Source organism: Polypterus senegalus, chromosome 13 (assembly GCF_016835505.1).
Source record: "Polypterus senegalus isolate Bchr_013 chromosome 13, ASM1683550v1, whole genome shotgun sequence".
Taxonomy (NCBI): Eukaryota; Metazoa; Chordata; class Cladistia; order Polypteriformes; family Polypteridae; genus Polypterus; species Polypterus senegalus.
Window position 1 is genome coordinate 54,402,493 of NC_053166.1, and position 20,066 is coordinate 54,422,558.

At 37.4% G+C, this 20,066-nt stretch overlaps 1 protein-coding gene across 3 annotated transcripts in view; it reads left to right on the top strand.

Moving 5' to 3' along the window:
* Positions 1-16,621, top strand: part of clint1a (clathrin interactor 1a) — a 117,568-nt gene extending 100,947 nt beyond the window's left edge. For 2 of the 3 annotated variants that reach the window (XM_039776207.1, XM_039776210.1), the window contains 6 exons: positions 3,488-3,713; positions 6,155-6,257; positions 10,179-10,256; positions 12,339-12,589; positions 13,152-13,359; positions 15,152-16,621. In XM_039776207.1, coding sequence (XP_039632141.1) covers positions 3,488-3,713; positions 6,155-6,257; positions 10,179-10,256; positions 12,339-12,589; positions 13,152-13,359; positions 15,152-15,498 — 1,213 coding nt within the window. In that variant the 3' untranslated portion in view covers positions 15,499-16,621. The remainder of the gene's footprint in view (positions 1-3,487; positions 3,714-6,154; positions 6,258-10,178; positions 10,257-12,338; positions 12,590-13,151; positions 13,360-15,151) is intronic. The other variant, XM_039776209.1, reaches the window with a different exon arrangement.
* The last annotated feature ends 3,445 nt before the right edge of the window (positions 16,622-20,066 follow it).

Genomic DNA, 20,066 nt, shown 5'->3' on the forward strand with positions numbered 1-20,066 from the left:
AGACAGTTAGACAAAAGCTTTGAACGGCAACTTGAAATTGCAGTGTGTCAGTCTGTTACATCCGCATTATCTGTGCCAAGAAACTTGCCATCACAGAATGATGACAAGAAACTGGATGCATCAGTAAAAGCTGAAATGACGGTGTTTCAGAGCAACCGCAAGCGAGGGCGTTGTTTAGAACAAGTGTATCAGTATCTGATGATTGTGCCGCCTACTTCAGTGGAGGCACAGCCTGCTTTCTCAGCGGCTGCCGCACTTTGCACGAAGGTGCGCTCTCACCTGGAAGGCCGCACGCTGGACACGTTGTGCTTTCTACGCTCTTATTACTACAACTAACTAGATTGGGGTGCCCACACTTTTTCGGCATACGAGCTACTTTTAAAATGGCCAGGTCGAAATCCATCCATCCATCCATCCATTGTTTAACCCGCTGAATCCGAATACAGGGTCACGGGGGTCTGCTGGAGCCAATCCCAGCCAACACAGGGCACAAGGCAGGAACCAATCCTGGGCAGGGTGCCAACCCACCGCAGGACACACACAAACACACCCACACACCAAGCACACACTAGGGCCAATTAAGAATCAAAAATCCACCTAACCTGCATGTCTTTGGAATGTGGGAGGAAACCGGAGCGCCCGGAGGAAACCCACGCAGACACGGGGAGAACGTGCAAACTCCACGCAGGGAGGACCCGGGAAGCGAACCCGGGTCCCAGGTCGAAATGATCTACCTATATATATATATATATATATATAATTTTTTTTTTATATATATATTACAGTATATTGAGTATACTTTATACATAAAATATATGTTCTCAAACCTTGCATAACTGAATAACCCTTATGACACAATAACAATTCAATACATTTATGGTCACTACAGTATTTGGATTTAATAATCTTCATGTGGGAAAAGGCTGACTCGCATAAATAAGTAGAGCCGAATGATGCAGTCAAGGAGGTAGCACATTTCCTCATGTTTGGGTACTTTTCCTCTGTGGGTAAGTTCCAAAACTGTCCATGCTCCCCAGACTTCAGCTGAATGTCATCCTGTAGTGTCAAAATCTCATCCTCCACTGACGAGTTATAGATGAGTTTTAAGGGAAACAATGTTGCAATTTCTAATGCGAGTGAATCACCCTCAACATCTTCCCTAAATGGATAGCAGTTATATGTAGTGATTGGCTCAAGTAAAGCTGTGTCTTGAAACCGTCTGTTAAAGTCTGACAAATAATTTTCAGTCTACTCTGTGTAACGTATGCTGTCAAGTTGCGCACACGCCTTCCATTGCGTCTCCAGCTCTGACGTGAGGTTTTGGATGTTCCCCAAATCAAGGCACTGAAAAATGACGGCTGTCTGATTAATTGCGATTTTAGTTCCCTCTCCTTTCTCTTTCTCAGATCACTTTTCGGAAGGAAGTCAGTTTTGTAGTTTTTATGAACAGTTCGAAAGTACCTTTCCACATTTTCCTTCTTTGGAATAGCAATGATAGATTGGCATATCAGACAAAACGCACTTTGACTGTGACATTGTGAGAAAAAAAATCTTCCAATTCCACATCCAGCCCATACACTCCACAAACAATTTTTTTTTTTCAATCCCTTCTTTAGTCGATATAAATTGGAAGGCTAACTAGATCACAGCCGGATTTTTGCAGTAGCACGTGCGTTTGATCGTGCGTGCGGGATGACCAGTGTGTTAGAAGAAAAGAGATCTCAGACTGGCCGCCGCCCTGTATGTCAATCAAGTGGCAAATGCCATAGGGAGGATATATGATAGATTAACGTTTTGAATGCAACGCAGTCTACCTGCACTACCTTTGCGATCTACCAGTCGATCACGATCGACGCATTGGGCACCCCTGAACTAGATACATGTACTTATATGACAGCAGGAGCTACTTGTAGATAAGGTTAGTCTTTTATTGGTGTCGACATATTAATTAGTTTTTTTTTAAAAATAAGTGTCTGTCGTTCTAAAACCATTCACATGTGAGATGCCCATGCACTGCCATCCCCGGGATTCCCGGGAATGACATGCGGGATTCCCGAATTTTGAGAGAGAGATCAGAGCTCTGTGTGTGTTTTAAGAGAATAGCTGCTGATTGCCAGAAGCTTTTCTCCCCACGTGGGGGTTGCTCTCCTGTCACAGCTGAACACAATCAGACGCAGTGCCAGCGTTTGACGTTGGAGGGTACCTACCTTCTGCTTGGCAGAGTTAAATTTTTTTTTTTATTATTGATTTTTAAAGTTTGTCCTGTTTCACTACTACATGGGTGTAGCCATGGGGGACAGCTAGTTTAGTTACAAAGTTGAAATTTGGCGGTGTGGTATATCTAGAGCAGTAGGTATCTGCTAAGAGAGAACATTTTGATATATCAATATTTTAGAGCTAAAAATATTATCACTTTAAAGTACATGGGTTAAGTAACATTATAAAATGCATCATTTTTTATTTATTTTATTTTTTTACAAACTCCAAGGCAGAAACGCCAGTCTTTAATAGAGGCGCTGGAAATTTCTAATGAAGAAATGGTCTGTACTCCTTGCTCTTCATGTTAATATATCAGTGTAACACATAAGGTATTGGCACTTCTGTATCTCCAATACAAGCACTGCTTTGCATATACATTCACATTTGTGAATTTTAAAGGGTGATTACTGTACATACAACTAATGAAAAACAAAAAAATACTGTACTTGTGTGAACAGATGAAAATTGTAAACCTGTAATAATAAACTCACATTTCACATTATTCCTGCTGATTGCCCATTTCAATTCAAAAGAATACACTTTCGTGTAAAATTGTTTTGCCATGACCATTAACAATATCCAAATCCCCCTAGGTAAAGCAGAAAAAAGTAGAAATTAATATAGTGCAAAAATGCTTAATGGACAATAAAATACATTATTGTTGTTTTTATTATTTGACTGATGCATTAATCCAAGTTGATTAACAATATTTGAGATAGTTGGAGCAGAGGCAGGTGAAGTGACTTGCTCGTGGTCACATAGTGTCAAGAGCAGGATTTGAATCCACAACCTCAGAGTTTGAAATCCTAGGTCCAAAGCCATAACCACTACAACGCCCTGCCTGACAGTAATATAAGCCCTTAGTCATTTTAAAATAAAAAAAAAGTACATATACAGAAAAGCACTTAGTTACATAGTACTTCTGATACACCCAATTAATCAATGGCACTGAAACTTAATGCCCATTGTCTTAAATGAAATTTCACAGGTGAACACGAGTAACACAGCTAGTAAAAACATTAAGTGGAAATACCACCATTAGCACTATGTACAGCATAACCTGTGTTTAGTACATTTGTGTATTGGAATGTTGTTCACCATTGCAGGCTTTTTGTATGAATGAGAAATTAATTGGGTTTAGTAATTCTAGCAGATGTTCCCTCTTCACACTGATTTAATGATTAACATATTCTAAACAACTGCTAACTTTCTCTACATTTATTAACAGTGACAATGAAGAAGAAAAGGCATCCAGAAATGGTAGACATACTAAATCAGAATTTAAAGATGAGGAGGAGACCGTCACAACCAAAAGTATCCACATCACACAGGCAACTGAAACCACCACAACCCGCAAGAGGGGAGTTCCTTCAAAAACAGTTGATCTTGGGGCAGCTGCACATTATACAGGTGATACAAGCAGTCCTGAACAGGGAAAGCAGACTGCAGCAAAGGTGAGAACCACAGTTTAGCCTAAAATCCTTGTCTAATTTTGGTAGATTGTGCAGCTGAAGTAGAATAATAAGTACATGTTTCATTGATACTGTATTCATTTTGTGGCTTTTTTATTTGTCACAGAAGGGAGTTTGCTTTTAAACATCTATTTCTGCAAGTAGACCCTTTGCTTCAGAGTTGTAAAGAATGATTGCACTTACCATATTCTATTGCCTGTAGTTAGGTTTGGTCACAAATCTTAGTATTGCCTATCTGGGCATTTACTGCCAGTTTTTCCTTCAAAGCTTTACATCAGCTTTACCTGTGACATAGGGGGAAGCAGATTGTCATAGTTTGCTATGGATCCAATTGATTTTACACTAGTAAACTTTATGGTGTGTTATTGGTCAAAGTTAGCTTGATTTGTTTGATCATACTGATAAGCTTCTTGAAATGACACATTACCAGCAGATGTAGTAATCTTAGTCTGTTGTTCCGTTTATATTTCCTGCTTCATTCAAATACATCAGAATAACAACAGAGACATTCTATAAGGAAAAGTATATTCCTAAATACTATACCTTTATCACTTACAGTACATGGATCCTATATTTATGTTGTGTTTTCTTTCTTTTTCTCCCTCCCTCTCCCATTCTTTAGTTTTGTTAACTCCAGTTGCATCTTTTGAGCTCTACCCCTTTTTTGGCCATTAGTGTCAATAATTGTCTTTTCAGCTGTTTGACAGGTGTTGTTTTAATGTCTGTTGACTGGTCAGACTGTTTTTATTGCAATTTGATCATTATATATTTGCTCTTACTTACTTTTGATGTAATTTGTTGTGCTGTTCATTTTTATTTTGTGCTAATTGTCTGTTTTAGTTTTCAGTATTAATTTGCATGTTTATGATTTTCTTTGTCGATGTTTAAATTGAAAAAGAAGAATATTTTCTTCACCCAAACAAACAGAATTGATTTGCTACAAACACATACACAGACAAATTAGGAACTTGATTCTCACCCATTCCAGGCCATGAGATCACTGTTTGTTGAATGGAATGGAGAGTTTCTATATAGCTAGTATTCCTGTGAGGTACTAAACTTATACTTGTGTTACTATTTCACTGAATCTGCATTAACAAAAGTCATCACATTTTTGGCTGCATTCATTAAGTCATTTATAAACATTACTTTTTTTTAGTTAAAGAACTGGTATTTTGAAAGAAAAAAGCAAAAATATTCAGTTGACCATTTGAGCAAATATTTTCTTGACTAGCAGAATGTTTCTTGGAAATAAGGTTAATGTAAAAAAAAAAAAAAAAATTAAAATGAAAAGTAACCTTCACAGCTTGTGACAGTGTGATGAAAATCATTTTAAACACTAACATTACTATATATTTTTCAGCACCTTGTAATCTTTATCTGTAATGCAGTTATAATAAAATTAATATTGTTACCAGTAGCTGCATGGCTTTTGTCAAAGTTGCTTTCAGCTTTCTAGTGTTTCTGTTTGACAGCCAAAGGAATAGTATATTCATATAAACATAAATTTCTAGACTGCATTCAGCATGAAAAAGCCAATGCAGTATCCATGCATGTGACACAATTGTGACACAATTGTGTTTACAGCAGCAAAGCTCCCTTATATTATACACTATTTGTTGTGTATACATTGTCTGTTTGGTCATTTTATTTTGTGATTAAACACTTTAAAAAGTGGCTAATTCAGTTAAATGTATTTTAATTATACAACATCAGTAGTTGATTATCAGTACTTGCAAAATGTAAACAGGCTGAGATTTAATTTCAGGCAGACTAGACACATTGGGAACCTTTGTCACTTCCTTTTCTTCATGATTTTAAATTGTTGATCGCAGCACTTTTTATTACCTCATAAATGTGGTGAGCAGTAGCTCAAATCTTTTTTTTTTTAGCCTCACAATGGCATGTTTCTTCTGAACTGCACTTGATACATTAGTACTTTGTTGACAATGTTGTGATATGACTGTCTTCCATGCTTTGAAACTGTTTTCTAGCGTTTTCATTTTTTTCTTTGTACTTCACACTGCTGTTAACCTTTGTATATCACAGTCCCTTGTAACAGCCAGTGCATTATCATTGACATATCAAAGAGTGAGAGTTTACACTGTCAAAATATATGGACCATATGGACAAGTTGTGCTCAACAGAGGTTTAAGTATTTTTGAATTTTGTTAGTCATCTGCATAGCACCAAAGCAGTATAAGAGACCAGGAATATTTAAACAAGAGGCGTGCTTTCTTAATAAATAACTCAGTGTTGTTTCAGTTTGTACATGCCTCTTGCATTTTATTTTGGAGGCCACTGCTACTTTCTTGTGGTGTCTCACTTACCAACCTCTATCTAAATTGTTACCATACCTTCCACATATTTCCATATGAAATGTGGACCTCATCAAATAAGCTTGTTACTTATTCTCTTTTCAGACCTCAGCACCAAACTTAACCAATGCAAAAACCTCAAACAGTGGACTAGTTGACCTACTAATGGACAATTCTGGTATGGCATCCAACCAGACGGCATCAACAGGTAATGAGTTTTTTCAAATTCTCATCAGAAAGATGCACAATTTTCAGTTTCTGAATGGTATCATTTTAGTTTGAGCTTTAGCAAACCCCCTGTATGAAGTCCTCTTACTTTACTTTATTGGCTCTAAATCTCGAAACGATTGTTTTATCAACAAGCACACCTTGAAAAATCAAGGGTAGCTAGGTGGGTGCATTTTGCCAAGAATTGTTTTAAAACCAGAGACTTGTTTGTATTTTTTTAAGAAAATTTGCTTCAAAAAACATGTACACCACATATATAAGTGCAGCAGATGGGATTGGATGTCTTGCAGCAAGAAGGCAATTTAGCAGTAGCACCAGATGTTAAAGTTGTCCCTTGTGGTGCTGAAGTGCCACGCAGATGTTGCTGTCCCACCTTGTAGATTCCTAAGCACTGCAGGGTAAACAGCTGGCATGCAGCCTTTTAAAAAGTTCTCTATTTTAGCTCTGACAGTTTTTTAAACTGCATTATCTGTTTATGCAGTCAGTTGAATTTTCTTGTGTATCCACCATTAGTATTTACTTATTTTTCCCTCTCAAGACTGTATTTCTCAAGCTACTACAGATGGAAACTTACAGCTTTATCACAAAATTATGACAATAGCATGACTCTTCAATTTCACCATTAATTTTATGCTTGCTAATTTTCTGCAAACTTTACAGTTGCCTGAGGTTGGTCACCAAACTACTGTTGCAGTATTTGTATTTATTTGGAAAACAAAAATATATTAAATGAATTGAATAAAATAGCAATCTAAAATTTCCAGAGAGAAGTTGCTCTTCTCTAGAACACATCCAATTCATAATTGGTGAATCCAGAGAAGTTGTTTTGCACACAGGTTTTCAAGCTTAATTTCTGCTATGGCTGCAGGGTGTATGTTGAACCCCAAAGGCAGAGTATTAATAAAACATCAAGTAACTGGATTCATAACTTAATCAAATAATATTACCGTATTTCTGCTTTTAATATATTGATCCAGAAACAACAAGAAATTGTGTCGAAACTAGCAGAGTCCTATATATATTTTTCAATAAAATGCAATTGTTTTTTTACCCTATTTTTGTTATAGTCTTCTTGGTTTCTCAAAACGAGATGTATTTATTCAGTCACATTATTAAAAGATGCAAATGACTGATTTAGCACAGTAGCCCAATTTCCTTGATTTGCCCTGTTTTGTTTTCACCAGTGTCTGTTGTAAGAAAACCATCTGAAGTTAATTTTAGCAAAGGAAGAGTTCAAATTTCGTCCAGTATTTAAAAAATAAAGACATTTCTATCTCCTTTTTTGATTACATGCATTTCCTTTTGTTGCATATTTTTCTTTCAACAATGAAACACTGTCTTTTCATTCATATATGTGTGTGCTTGTGTGTAAAATATATATATATATATATATACACAGTGATCCCTTGCTGTATCGCGCTTTGACTTTCGCGGTTTTGCTCTATCGGATTTTATATGTAAGCATATGTAAATGTATATTGCGGATTTTTCGCGGATTTCTGCAGACAATGGGTCTTTTAATTTATGGTACATGCTTTCTCAGTTTGTTTGCCCAGTTGATTTCATACAAGGGACGCTATTGGCGGATGGCTTAGAAGTTACCCAATCAGAGCACGTATTAAATATTAACTAAAACTCCTCAATGCTATAAGATATGCCTCCTGCGCGGTGCTCGATTGTTTGCTTGTCTCTGCCTCTATCTCACCCTCTCTGACATTCTCTGCGCCTGACGGAGGGGGTGTGAGCAGAGGTGCTGTTTGCACAGAAGCTGTTTGCTTAGAAGATACGGACGCTCCTGTAAAAAATGCTGAAAGGCTACCTTCGCATTGATCCCTTCATTGCCGCTGCTTTATCGCGGTGCTTGCATACTTAAAAGCGCAACAGCCCTATTGATTTTTCATTGTTTACTTTACTCTCTCTCTGACATTCTCCGCTCCTTACGTGCACTTTGAAGAGGAAGATATGTTTGCATTCTTTTAATTGTGAGAAAGAACTGTCATCTCTGTCTTGTCATGGAGCACAGTTTAAACTTTTGACTAAAGGGTGTTATGTCATGTCTAGAGGGCTCTAATAATGTTAAAAAACGTATTTAGAAGGTCGTAAACAGGTTTTCTATGCTCTAACTGCGAAAATATTAGATTTATAAATAAAGAATCCTACTTCGTGGAAATTCATTTATCTGTCTGGAGCGGATTAACCGCGATAAACAAGGGTTTACTGTATAACTGCGGAGAATATTTATAAACAGTGTGGGAGAGTTTCTAAGGGCTTAAAATATATAAAAATAATCATACAAACATATGGTTTCTACTTCGCGGATTTTCACCTATCGCGGGGGGTTCTGGAACGCAACCCCCGCGATCGAGGAGGGATTACTGTATATTTAATTTCTTTACTCTCCATTTTTTGGGACTTTCAAATTTTCCTACTTCATTATCTCTAACCTGCTCTGCATGTGTATGACAGGATTTGCTTCCAAAGGTTGTAAGTATGACGACACTTGGCAGTCTTTCCGGACGTGAAAGCGTCTCTGTCTGTCTTCAAAAGATCACATCTCGTTTTATTTATTTTTTATATCTTTTAATAATAGAGAGATATATCAGTAAGAGCACTGAGGCCTATTTGTCATTCTAAAACTTAGAACCTACAAAAGTGGCGTTAGTTTAACCAAAGAACGATTATAAAGACAAGAAACTAGCTGTTGAGAAAGGAGTTTGCAGACAAAAACCAGCATCTACAAGGGCACCATTACAGAACTGGAGGAACTATGGGTGTAGAGGTGATGATATTTTCTCTGGTTTTCTTTATTTTTATCGTAACACAAAAAAACTACAAAAAATGCCTAGCCTAAGGAAAAGCAAAACAGGAAAAATGAAGGACTTTTTTATTGCAAAGATGAAAAAAAAAACAAGATGACAGTAGATTAAATTTCATGTCTTAAGAATGAAAATGAGCCAAATGTAAATAAATAAACTAAGGTGAAGAGAATAGTGTCCTATTTCTTAAAACATGTCTGAGATTAAAATATATAATTGGTAGGATCAAGGACTGTCAAAGTTGCAACATTTCACTTGTTTTCAATATTTATATTGTTCAAAGGAGTAGGACTCGGGTTATACAATATATATTGTATTCTTCATTCCAGGTTTTCCATATTTGTTTATAGGGTTATTGTTTTAAATTAGTAAAGTCAATTTTGCTGTACTTTGGAATTATTCACCTGTTAACTTTTCTTAGAAACTTATTGAGTCCCATTGCAGACTTGGCTTGTAGAGAAATGCAAAGGGTCCGTTCATATGAAGAAGAATTTGTAACATTGTGGATTAGAAGGTTCCCAGGTACTGTTTACATGGATGTTAATATTAAAACAGTAAGAAGCTGCAACAGGGCAGTTTAATTCATCTTAGCAAAATAACTTTAAGTTGTAATTTGAGAAGTTTTCTAATGAATCTTGACGTATAATTTTCTTTGACCTTCTGTCATTTGTATTGATTCTTTTTGCTTATGTTTTATCTGTTTTGATACAGATTAAAATAAAGTGAGAGCTTTACCTTTCACTATTCTCCTTTTTGACTGCTTACTGGATGTGTAGCACTGTCATTTCTCATTCCATTCATGATTTATGAAGAGAACCATTAATGCTGCATCATTTCCTGTTTTGACTGTTCACATTTCAATGATGTTATACATTGAAGATGAATGGTAAAGGTGATTGAGGAAGATTTTTGTTTGTTGTAATTGAAAATAGTCTTTCAGCGGTACAAATATTCAGGTTGCAGTTTTCACATTGGCAGTGTTTTAGTTACGTGATTTTACTGAGTTTGCCGACATTCTGAATATTTTCTAAAAGTGAATTTTGTTGTTAGACATACTCATCAGTTGTGTTTTGTATTACTTGTAGGTGCATCCAATGATATCCCTGGGGGATTTGCAGACTTTTCTTCAGTAGCTGCTTCCTCTAGCTTTCCTTCCAACCTTGGTATGTGTGATTATATTCAGATAAACATTTCATTAAACAAAAAAGCCATTTTTATTAGTCTGGGAAGAAAACAGTAGGGCAAATCAAGCAGTCTGTATTTTAAACTGATCCACATTCATAAAGCGCAATTTGAATTATTTGTTGTTCTTATATCCTAACGTCCTGTATATGCCAAGGCAGTGCAGAAACTTGTGTGTGCATTCATTCTTTACATATTGCCTTCCCATGATGAGATTAATGAGATAAAATCCAAAGTATGCAAACATTATTTTGCTTAAATAAAATTGACTCTCTGCAATGTCTTGCAGAACTAATCTGATACTCATAAACCTACCAAATAAAGTGGAAAACGCAGTGAATACATAAACTGCAATAGGATAATTAATAACTTTAATTTGGCTCAGCATTAGAGAATGAGTATTTGCCCAGCAATGAACTGACTTTATGCCTATTCTGTTCTGGCCCATTTAGGTGAGTTGGTTGAAGTGAAGTAGAAAATGTACAGAAGTATTAATCCATCCACTTTATTAATCCCCAAGGGAAAATAGTTTTTTCGTGTTACCTTTGGGAAGTCAGAGCGCAGGGTCAGCCATTGTACAGTGCCCCCAGTTCAATTGTAAGTTTAGGAGCCTTGCTCAAGGGCCCAATAGAGTAGGATCCATTCTGGCAGTAATGGAATTTGAAGCAGCAGCCTTCCAGATACCAGCATGGTAGTTGAAAGTAATAGTGGATTAATTTCGATCTTTGTTGTGATGAAGTGTAAACCCTGAGCAATTTCTTATCAGTAACATTTGGCAACTTGTGATTTAATCTACAAGTTTACCTTTGCAAACCACACATTTTATTCTCTTTTTGATAACTGGCACCAATTCCTATTTCAGAATAAATTGTGTGCCTTTTAATATAAAAAGTCAATCATAAAGACAAATGACTTCTAAAAGCAGTTCATGCAAACAGTTATTAAAAAGCATCTGTAAAACAGTATATAAAATTACTGAAGTCTCTGAATTCTGGTGAGCACAGTCCTGTGCACTGTTTCCTCTATAGGCAAAGAGGAGACCTGTGAGGGTTGGTGCTAAATCCACCAAAAACACCGAGATCATGTTAGGGCTAAATGCTCAGTATTAAGTACTCAAACATTCTGCATTATTATTGCAGCTAACTCTTGACTGAATACTACAAACCTTTATCAAGATTATACATCACTTCAAAGGGGGATAGAAAGCTTTCAGGACTGTGGTAAAAACCAGGGAAATGTGCATGAGAGATGAAAAATTGTCAAATTAGTGTGACCTTGAAGAGTTAGTCAAACACTTCACATAAACCCTACTGAATATCTGGGAAAGACTGTGAAACTATTGTCCACAGGTGATCTTTGGATAGCATACAATAGGACAGTGAAATTTATGTAAAAGTAGAATGAGCAAAAAGGTACAAAGTTGGTAGGGATTAAGCCTTGCTGCTGCAGTTGTCACCAGATTTAACTGAGCGCATGAGTCTGAACACTTAATGCTATTAAATACTCTTTCAAGTTATTTTTTTATTTACTGTAGCTGAAAGATGTAAAATTTGAGCATTCACATTGCGAATAAAATGTTAGGTGTAAAAATGTTTATGTATTAGTTTTCAAATTCATGAAAACATGTGACAGCATATTGTAGCATCAGACTAAATATATTAGCACTTCCCTTCCTCCATTTTTTTGTATATCCCCTCACTCCCACTTTCTGTAAATGTTATATAAAAAAATGTATTTTTTATATAATGTGTATGTGTGTGTGTGTATATATGTGTGTGTGTATATATATATATATATATATATATATATATATATATATATATATACACACACACACACCCCCCTAATTTATTCTTTTTTTTTTTTCTTCTTCATGTACTTTTTCTTGCTGCCAAGTAAGAAGTACTGAAATATTAATTTGCAATAGCAGGCTGTCCAGATGGAGTCTCGGTACCTGAAGATGATAATCTGGCTGGACACAAGTCAGCTGCTCTTAGAGATGGTTCGTCTCCTTATGTCTGTTTGGATACACATTGAAAAATCCTTCACATTTCTACTTGCAGGTACCGCAACAAGTGGTGCTGCAGATTTTGGAGACTGGAATGCCTTTAGCTCACCCCAAACAACTTCAATCGGAGACCCATTTCCAAACACACAGGCTCTGGCACAAATGCCTTCCTCTCCATCTGCTGAATTTTTTGATTTGATGGGCTCAAGCCACACAGCCATGACAACCTCTCAAAGCATGAATTTTGCACTGTCAAGTGGAAATGCAGTGGGCACTGGTGCTGGCCTGCCCATGTCCAGGTCTCAGGTATTGTGACAATATTGCTTTTTAAAATGTCTGCTGCTTAATATTTACCTAGGTGGCATTTCCAGTAAATATAAAATAACATAGCCACATAGGGTTAAACGTGCACACTGATTATCTCTCGCTCTTTTCCCAATGATGCCAACTTGAAACGGCGTTGCTCCTTAGGGAGGCTTGTCAGGGGGCTGGGCTGAATGAGATGCAACGACTTTGATTTAGAAAGCGTTACAAAAAAGACAAAAGCCTACTGCAGAGATGTTATTTGCATGGAACAACTGTGACCTAGTTTTAAATTGCAAATTTATATAGCAGATTTTTTTCTAAATGTGATTAGAATTGACCAGGATCACAGTGTGCATATCTGAAGCATGCTTAGATGCTTTCAAAGTTTTATAGTTTTAAAAATGGCATCAGTAACCAGACAAATCTTTTGATTAGGCAATCTAGAAACCTGTTTTGGAAATTTAAAAAAGAGTTTGTGGTAGACAGACAGTCAGACAAAATACAACATTTCTATTTGCAGTGTTGATTTTTTGCTTTGTCTTCTTTTTACTTATTCTGACAGCCGCTGCAGAATTTAACTGGATCCATGCAAAAGCCTAGCCACATACCATCTCAACACATGCAGGTTGCCCCTAAGGCTGGTGTCAAGTCTCCTCTTCCCTCCACCTGGTCAGATCCCAGTGTAAATATTAGTTTGGATTTTCTAGCCCCTGGAATGCAGCCTCCCAAGCCCACACAGCCATCTCTGAACACCATGATGCAACAACAAGGTAAGTACTTTCATGAAAGCTTTTCTTTGGACTGCTAGAGGCCATGAGAGCTAGATGTGAGGTCTGTAATCTCCAGAGACCTCAAATGTTCACATCAGCATTCTGGACTCAATCCAGTTGCTGCTGCTCTTGCTGTCTCCCTTAATAGAGAATGTCACTTTTTCATTTGCAGTTCCCTTGATGATTTTGTGCTTTTCACATTGGGGAATTGTAGCATTGGCAGTAAACCTCTCCTGGGTACCCTTTTAAACTGGGGGGAGGGTCTCACCATATGGAATTCACATTTATTCTTTAAATTCCAGAGCGACTTGAGGCTTTGAAAGAATTTTTGATTCTGCTTAGTCCATAAGCCTTTATGGGTGTCAAGCTGCTCTCTATTTGATATAAAAGAGAAAATGCAGAAAGCTACTTACAAGAGGGAGAGGCTAAACTATTTTTAAAATAGACTTGGCATTTTGTGGTTTACATTTTTTGATTTTTTTCTTTTTTTCTCTCCTCCAAACATCAGTTTGCATTCATACTCTTTATTTAAAAAAAAAAAAAATCCCATTCCAAACGTGTCTGTAGGTACAGATTTCCTTAATAATACATCAAATTATTTTAAAGCCAGTTGATTTACTTTGTAAACATTTTTTTCTAGTAAAGCTTTGAGGTGGAGGTGGCAGTGGTCTGTCCTGGCATCAAAAGACTCAAATGAGTGACTAAAAGCTTGTTAGAGTGCTAGTCCATCATACAGCAGTTGTTCCTGTGGTGTTGCCATTTAACCTAACCTGCACTATTGTGGGATGCAGGAGGAAACTAAAGTACCCAGATAAAAAAAAAAAATAACATGGACACAGTGAGGATGTGCAGATTAAAAAACTGTTAACCCGGAGATCTGGAACTGTAAAGCAGCAGTGCAAAGCAACATATCTCTCTCTTAAGAAAGCTTTGTCAAATCAGAAGTGTGTGCATTGAGTAATTTATGGAGAAAATATGGCATTCATTTTACTACATTCTACTACTTCTTAAAAATTATTTTTATTTAATGAGACAACTACAGATTCTGCTTTTCCGGACTTCCATTAGTCAATCAATCTGGATCTTAATCACCTGAAACAATCTCATCTCTTTGCCGGCAGCAGGCCAAGTACATCAGCCCAGGTTTACCTGTCCCCAGCTACAGAATGCAGCTGTTCCTTGGAGAATTCCCAGGCATTCCTAAGTCTGTTGAAAGATATATTCCCTCCAGTGTGTCCTTAGTTTCACTCTTGGTGTCTCCGCCAAATTAGACATGTCTGGAGCTGCTCTGGGTGAGGATAGGGGCTGCTCTATCACAGTGTGTCAGCCCAGCCACCATATTAAAAAGCCCAATTTCTGTCACTTGTGCTTGTGATCCTCTGAAACCATCCTTACCAAAATTTCAGTTCTCTGCACCTTCCTTACTAAATCTGTCTGTGAGGTGCATTATCATTCACAACTTTCTTCTCTTTTATCTCGGCAGCCTATGCCTGCTTCTACTGTCTACCTATAATACAGTTGATGGCTCTATACTGCCATCTGTGATCTCTTTACAGTCACTGCGTTCATTATTAGTATGGCATTGTACTGCACTTTTTTGCTGCTTTCAATCATATCCTCCTTGAATCAATTTCTAGCTGAATGACAGATGTTCTTGAGGAGGTACAGTCTAACTCCTTGTGATAGGAACATTTGTGTAAGTGAACTGTTGGCTGTGAAATGAAACCAAACCACTGGGAGCTGCCTACCTGTAACTGTGTATTCCACTCTCCTTTCTTGTGCTTTATTACAGGTGTCCAGCCTTCTGTCAATATGATGGCCCAAAGCTTTGCAGGAATGAACCTTAGTATGCAGCCAAATACAATGCCACCAAGATTGCCTTCAAACCAGATGGTCGGAGGCAATGTGAATCTTGGAATGCCCAGTGTAATGGCAAGTGGAACTCTTGGCATGAATCCAATGTGTCTGCCTCAAGGGTCTACAGGCATGATGAATACAGGAATGATGGGAATGAACATGAGCATGGGAATGCCAACAACAGGGCCAGCTGGAATGGGCATGCAAAATATAGGTATGAACCCAGCCATGTTCCAACCCAAACAAGATGCCTTTGCAAACTTTGCCAACTTTGGCAAATGAAAACTATGAAGATCATGTTGAAATAGTTCATGAAGGAATCAAGAGCTGCACACACACAGAGTACTTGAAAACATTTGCTGCCGTCTCCACTTTTTATAGATTGAGAAATGTATGAGTAATTTTTGTATGGGGCAAAATATCTGGTGCGAGAGTGTGTTATTTCTTACTGGAAGACCTGCATTCACATCCTAAAGAGAGTTTTAAAACATCACTGGGATTTTAACATTACTCTGCCTCTGCCTGGGTCGATACCCTGAAGAGAGCAACACTGACTCAAAGTTAGAAATCATATAATTATGTTTTGTACTTTTTCAGAGCATTTATTTTCCCTTTTAGTTCTTCATGTTATCTCACGTCATCTATAGATTTTAAAAAGCAGACTGAACTCCTCTGCTCTTAATTAGTTGGGAGTGTTTTGTACGGTACGCTACAATGAAGGACAGCAGCACCACCTTCTTCACAGCAGAAGTCACCAGTGTGGTCCGAATAGAGCAGCAAGAGCAATCTATGCTTGTCTTTCTCTGTGGACTGAACAAAGTAAGTTCTGAACCAAAATGAATAGTTTATGTGCCTACTGCACTTCACCCAGTGTGCAAGTCTGACATTTTTAAACCAATGTGTATTACAGCCTGGGGATGGAGAATGTCTGTGTGCTCATCTAAAGCAGGAGTTTGCTCGACTCACTTGTATGCTTTTCTATTTTCGATGCCCTCAAATCAGTGCACCATTCTTTACAGGAATGAAGGGGTGGAGAACTTCCTGTTTTGAAGAAGTTACAATATCATATGTATTTGACCAAGATTTTTTTTCTTTTTAATATATATATATATTTATATATAAATATATGGTAATTACTATTCCAGAGGGACTAATTTATGGGAGCCTTTTTCAGTTGTGCTTGGGTATTTTTTTTTATTTTTTTGTCACTCTTAATTGTGGAGATCCTGTAAAATTAAAGCCATGGCGTATGCTTGAGGTGGGATCATTACTAAAACACTATTAGTTATGCAAATATCTGCTTTCTGATTTTTTTTTTTTTTTTTTTTTTAAACAATCCATAAAACCTGTTGATTGTATTCCATACAATGTTTTATGTATAACATTAAACAGTCCATTAAAATGTTTTAATCTCATTTTTATACCTTTGCAGCTCAGAATTTTTAGAGAAATTGTCAAATACTCGATCACTGTGCACCAGCATTTAACGTGGCCCTGATTTCTGACATAGTTCTGATTCTTATGGTGTTTGTTAATAATGAATATTGCTGTAGGAAATTCCAAAAGAGATTATCCCTTACCAGTCGCAAACACCGCTGAAGGAATTATTTAGGAGAGCAGAGTGGCTTGATGGTTAGAGTCACAGTTTTGGGTTATTAAACCTGTCTGTGTGGAAGTCAGTCCTTTTTCCTCTGCCTGCCCAGAACATAAATCACCAGGGTTTAATGACATACACCATAATTTATCCCGTGTTGCACTCTTGTTCCATCCAAGGTTTATTCAAAGCATCTGATAGTAGGATAATTTCCAGCTTTCTGTGACCCTCAATTGAAATATGATGGATCAGTAAGTGAGTAACACAAACTGTTTTAAGTAAGATCTGGTTATGTGCAGACAGGAAACTTGTGCAGTGATACACTCAAGGGCACATTGGAAGATTTTGGAGTTGAACCTGAAAGGCATATTCTGCCATGCTGGCTTTACAGATTAATTCCTGTGGTATACAGATTCATTTTACCCTAGTCTGTGTGTTCTAGCACTTGTCTGACACAGTCAAGACATGGGTGTGCAATTCTGCCATGTCAAGGACAGAAGAAATTTCCACTATTTAGTTCATTGTAATAGAAAGTTGCAAAATGGCAGCAGACTCTAAAAGGGATTAGCTGGGGCTCATTTCAATCCATTGTTCGTCGCTAAGATAGTGTCTCTCTATTTTTGGTACACTTTTATTAATCTGCTCAGAATGTTGTCTACTGAAATGAAGCATCACCACGTCCAGTGTTACAGGGAGAATACTGAGCAGATGAATTCAGACTGGGAGAAATTAAGAAATGTTTTGATAAACTGGAGATGAATTACTCCATGCAACAACTGAAGTAATGGATGGAAAGGGATACTCTAGCACCAAATACTGAAGTCCCAACCAATGCAGAGAAATTATGTGGACATTTTTAGCATGTTTAGGGTGTGCTCCATATTGATTACATGCCTCAAAAGGACCACATAACTGGTCAGTTATTTTTAGATAGCTGGGAGAAAATGACAAGGAAAGGTGGCATCCCTCTTGCTTCTTTACATCAATGCTGCTCTTGCCCACACAACACAACCTACAACGGCTACTCTGCAAAACTATGAACTTGAAGTAATAACACGCTGACCTATTCTCCAGGTAGGAGTCCTTGTGACTACCACCTGTTCCTCCTTCTGAACATCCATTATGGTGGTGTGCTATGCCAATGATGAAGACATCAAATTGGCTATAGAAAGAATCAACCTGTGCTGACCCATTACAGGACCTGCTGCTGTTGTGAACATCATACACTGGTGACTTTGGTGTTCACAAGCCATGTTGGGAATCAAAACCAGGTTTGTCTGCTGGTGTTTAATACCTTTGGAGCTAATCCATTAGAAAGGCATGATAAATATGACTGTAGTATACCCCAAAAAATGACAGTTACTTTATATTAACATTCAGTAAAAAATTTTCTTGTCATTTTGACTGGCAATGTAAACAGTATCTCTTTCAGCATGCCAGACATAAAATGCTCAATGGATAGGACAGGCTTGTGTGAAAGGAGATACTTGCATTAGGATAATGCACTGCTTACAAGTGCAGAGAGATTTCTGTTGTGCCAGCTTACCTTTTCTGCCACACATGCTGTGTTTTGAAAAATGGTATTGAAATGTTCAGTTAAGCCAAATTTGTAGTTAAAAGAACCTTTTGATGAAAGCAAGTGCCCTAAACCTGTTGTATTCTTTATTAGAATGTGGTTAAGTCACTCATGATGCATAGGGTAAAGGGTTGGGTGTTAAAAGGAGCAGGACAAGTTTGTAAAATGTTACTGATAAAGTGAATGATACTGCGAGCAGGCAATGAAACCAACTGATTTCTAAAGCATTCACACTAGAGAATCAACCACTTCTAATAACAACACAACAGGCCCAGAACCGCTTAATCAAATTCAGGGTGAGGAAGATGCAGTTTGTTTTGTAACTACCTTTACCAGAAACACACTTGATTCTGACACTCCAGATACAGGGATACATTTTCAAAATCCCACACAGCTCATGAAAATGTGGTACAGGATTTAAATGCAGGAAGTGGGATGGGTGAGGTGGCAAATTATACTGAAGTACCAGCCTCCTATGACCATAACTAGATAGATAAATGGCTTATATGATAGATGGACTGAATTCACCTTTTTCCTTGGACTTAGTCCTTTGCTGTGCTCTCTTACATTTAAAGCAGTGTTTAATTAACTACCTACTAATAATTCATTTGAGTGACATTGCCCTTTGGTTAGCAGCTAAACACTCGGATATTAGTGATCGGTGCCATTAGAGAATTCAGTTTGGAGCGTGAACACTCGTAGACAGCTTGTCACAGAGACCGACTATTGAATGTGTTCCTTTGGAATGCCCTGTGCATTCTATAGCTTTACTTGGGTTTTGAATATCTGATGCAGGTTTGCCGAGAAGCACAAATATGTCATGTAAAATGAAGCAAATGTTTTAAAATCCTCCAGCCATTTTCATGTTCATGTAGAACTGGACAGGGTTTAGCTGGACTTGGAGCTTATCCTGGAATTCACTGACTGCCAGATACGTAATGAGAAACCTGCCCAGTTGGGCTGATAAAATCCATTACAATGTTGTATAATGAATTTGGAATGATGGATGTTTCAAGATGGCTTATTTAGGTGTTACTAAGAAACAGCCACCTACATTGACTGTAGCATTGTTTTTAAATTAACTACTCTTAAAATCCTCTAGAAGGTAAACAGGCATCTGGGCAGTGGACATAAAAAAGCAAACTCCCAGCACACACACTTTCAAGGGTTTAAAATGACCCATACTTGGAAACCATAAGTACAAGGGGGGTGTGTGTGTGTTTTTAGGGCAAATAGGACCGTCATGTAAACATTATTTCAACAGATTTTCTAGAACATTTCATCATTGTGTATTAACTCACATTTTTAAAATGGGCTTAACAGAAAACACTGATTTATATAAACGTTGATACGTTTGGTATGCCACTTAATGTGCAGTTACAGTGCCCCCTAGAGGCTCCTAACAAAGCCAGCACCACTACAGACTATTGAGCAAGTACGCAGGAGCAAAATAACATCCAGGTCAAGGAATGAATTGGGTTTGTAGGGTCATTACTGTCACATGTACTGAGTATTATGAATTTCTTTCTTGGATATGTAATGAACATGCAACACACTGCCACTCTGGCATCATGATTAATATGAGGAACGATAAAAGCAGCTTTAAGTTTTTACCTAAAACACATATGAGATTGAAGGTTCCTGTCTGACCAGTGGCACTTTAAATAACCATGATGCATC